General features: G+C 37.1%; 1 protein-coding gene across 1 annotated transcript; it reads left to right on the top strand.

Moving 5' to 3' along the window:
* Positions 1-1,142: 1,142 nt before the first annotated feature.
* LOC131027430 (transcription factor bHLH87-like) lies at positions 1,143-1,988 on the top strand. The gene has a single exon (XM_057957485.2). It carries the CDS (start codon positions 1,213-1,215, stop codon positions 1,777-1,779), a length of 567 nt encoding a protein of 188 aa, XP_057813468.2. The 5' UTR covers positions 1,143-1,212; the 3' UTR covers positions 1,780-1,988.
* The last annotated feature ends 558 nt before the right edge of the window (positions 1,989-2,546 follow it).

Below are 2,546 nucleotides of genomic sequence, written 5' to 3'. Positions count from 1 at the left end.
TGATTTAATCAAATGGTTGTGGTGTTGATGTGTAGTAGGAACACTGATTTGCAGTGACATAAGGAGCAGGTCTATTCAAGGTTCATTGTCAATCATATATGACTAGTGCATTGAGCTCCTCAAACCTAAAATGAATGGCATATGGAGGCCATTTTTGTACGTTTCTCAGTATAACCGGCAGATTTCCATAATTTTGGGCAATGTTATCTCATTAATGCTTGACAGCTGAGGCCGCTAGAAAATATTAATTTTGTAAATGATACTACATTTCATATGACGTACAGTGAACATTTCTGGCTTGAAAAGATTGTTTGGAATAGTAGAGCCCAATTTCTTTGGTTTCTTGCTATATATCCTTTACCAAGCACTTCTTTGGCATGTATACAATCAACCTAATCAAATGTTTTTTCTGTTCATCATCAGGAAAAATCAACCCAACTTGAAGCTGAAGTTCCCAGAGTATATATCTCTTCAGTAGAGAATATAATTACATTGATCTAGATGGAAGAGTTAATGCTGCCTGCATTTGTTTCAAACCCATCTCCTTGGGACTCTAGGACGTTGATTTCTTCTCAAAACCCTGCTTCATTCTCAAGCATAATGCAATCTATTCCTGAACATTCTTATGAAAATGTTGATGATAGAAATATCTCTGGGATCCAGCAGCAAATGGGCATTAGTTATAGTTCAATACCACCCAATGCAATTTCCAATCATCACCCACTTCATCAAGTCATGGAAATTCCAGGACAGCAGATTCCACACTTGTTGGATGAAACTGCAGCAGATTCATTGCTTTCAGGCTGGGGTTTTGCTTCAACCCTAGAAATCCCAGCTTCTTCTTCTTCTGGTGCTACTACTATGCAATTCATGCCGCCCAAGCCAGATCATGCCATTGCATGTCTGCAGCAAGTTGGTTCTTCTTCGTACGATGATTTAATGCTGTTCAGAAGCCAGCAATACGCAACTGAATCCCTAGACTGTGTATTCTCCTCTGAGCACATTGATACTAAAGAGAAAAATGTTGGAATGCCACCCACCAATAACACAGAGAACAATGTGAATGGTAATATGAAATCGATGGCATTGTCTGATATAGTCCATCCAAAAAAAAGTAGCAGCAGTATTGTCACCTCCTCTACCAATCTACTACATAAAAACAGTTATATTATTGATAATTATCAGCCCAATTCCCAAGGCTTGTCAGATTCCATGAAGCCCAAATCTAAATCCAAGGCCAAAGCCAAAGCCAAAGCCAAAACATATGAAGATGATCCTAAACTCAGAATGGGTCATACTTATTCCTCCTCTACATTGTCATCTTCATTCCTTGCATTTGATCATGTCAATCCAGCAGGAATAGAACCAGATGCAGAAGCCATTGCTAGCATGAGGGAAATGATTTACAGGGCTGCAGCTTTCAGGCCTGTAAATATAGGCAGAGAAATATTTAAAAAGGCCAAACGAAAGAATGTGAGGATTTCAAGTGACCCACAGACAGTTGCAGCGCGTCAGAGGAGGGAGAAGATCAGTGACAGGATCAGAATACTTCAGAGGCTTGTTCCAGGTGGAGCTAAAATGGATACTGCTTCCATGCTTGATGAAGCAGTCAACTACCTCAAGTTCCTTAAATCACAGATTGAAGCTCTTCAATCCATGAGCAATAATAAGGTTAACAATATGGAGATCAGTTCTTTGATAGGCTCCTGCTCAACTGGTACTTCTCTCATCTCTTCTCTAGTTCACTATTCTGATGATGGGTCTCAGAGTATGATCTAAAAGTTAAAAACGCAGAGTATGATCTAAAAGTTAAAAGACACATATGCAGTTAATCCAGAAGCTTTCAAATGCATTAACATAAGCTGTTAAAACTTCATGTCTTTAATTGATACTTTTCTCATTTATTTCTCTTCCTTCAGCAGTGCTCTAAACTAGATCATATCTATCAAAATGGTCTGTTGTAAAGAACAGATCATTAACTGTTTGTAAAGAACTGATCATTAACTGTTTGTAAAGAACAGATCATTAACTGTTTGTAAAGAATAGATCATTAACTGTTACTTTTGTAAATTTACAGATCTAAGGCAGACTATTGATGAACCATTCTGAAACCCTAATAACCTAAATTTGCTCATGTATGTTAATAGAAAATTGCTTAGTCCAAATTGTACGTGTGATGTGGAGATTTTCAAATTCACCTTTCTTCTGTGGTGACCTTGGATATTGCACTATTTTAAGGTGGGTTGATTTATTTTTCTCTTGAACTAGCACGAGACATAAAATCCAAATCTATCGCTGTTCAGACATTCCTTCTTTTGTCTCTCCTCATTTTCATGCACAGATAATATACAGTCTAATACCACATTCCAGATTCTATTTTATGAAGATAAAATGATGATTTCCTGTGTTAAACCAACTAGTTTAATCAGGCTCCATGTGAACATATACTGATAGTTTAAGTAGGACAGATTTTATGTATCTCTCATAGCCATAGTTTACAGAGACAAAATGGTTGAAGAATTCAAAACATATTATTGATAGCTGTT

This window comes from Cryptomeria japonica, chromosome 4, assembly GCF_030272615.1.
Source record: "Cryptomeria japonica chromosome 4, Sugi_1.0, whole genome shotgun sequence".
Lineage (NCBI taxonomy): Eukaryota > Viridiplantae > Streptophyta > Pinopsida > Cupressales > Cupressaceae > Cryptomeria > Cryptomeria japonica.
This window is presented reverse-complemented; position numbering and strand designations above follow the sequence as displayed.

Bases quoted from the DNA above. Each gene is read 5' to 3' on its own strand.
- LOC131027430 (XM_057957485.2), top strand. From the start codon at position 1,213: ATGAAGCCCAAATCTAAATCCAAGGCCAAAGCCAAAGCCAAAGCCAAA.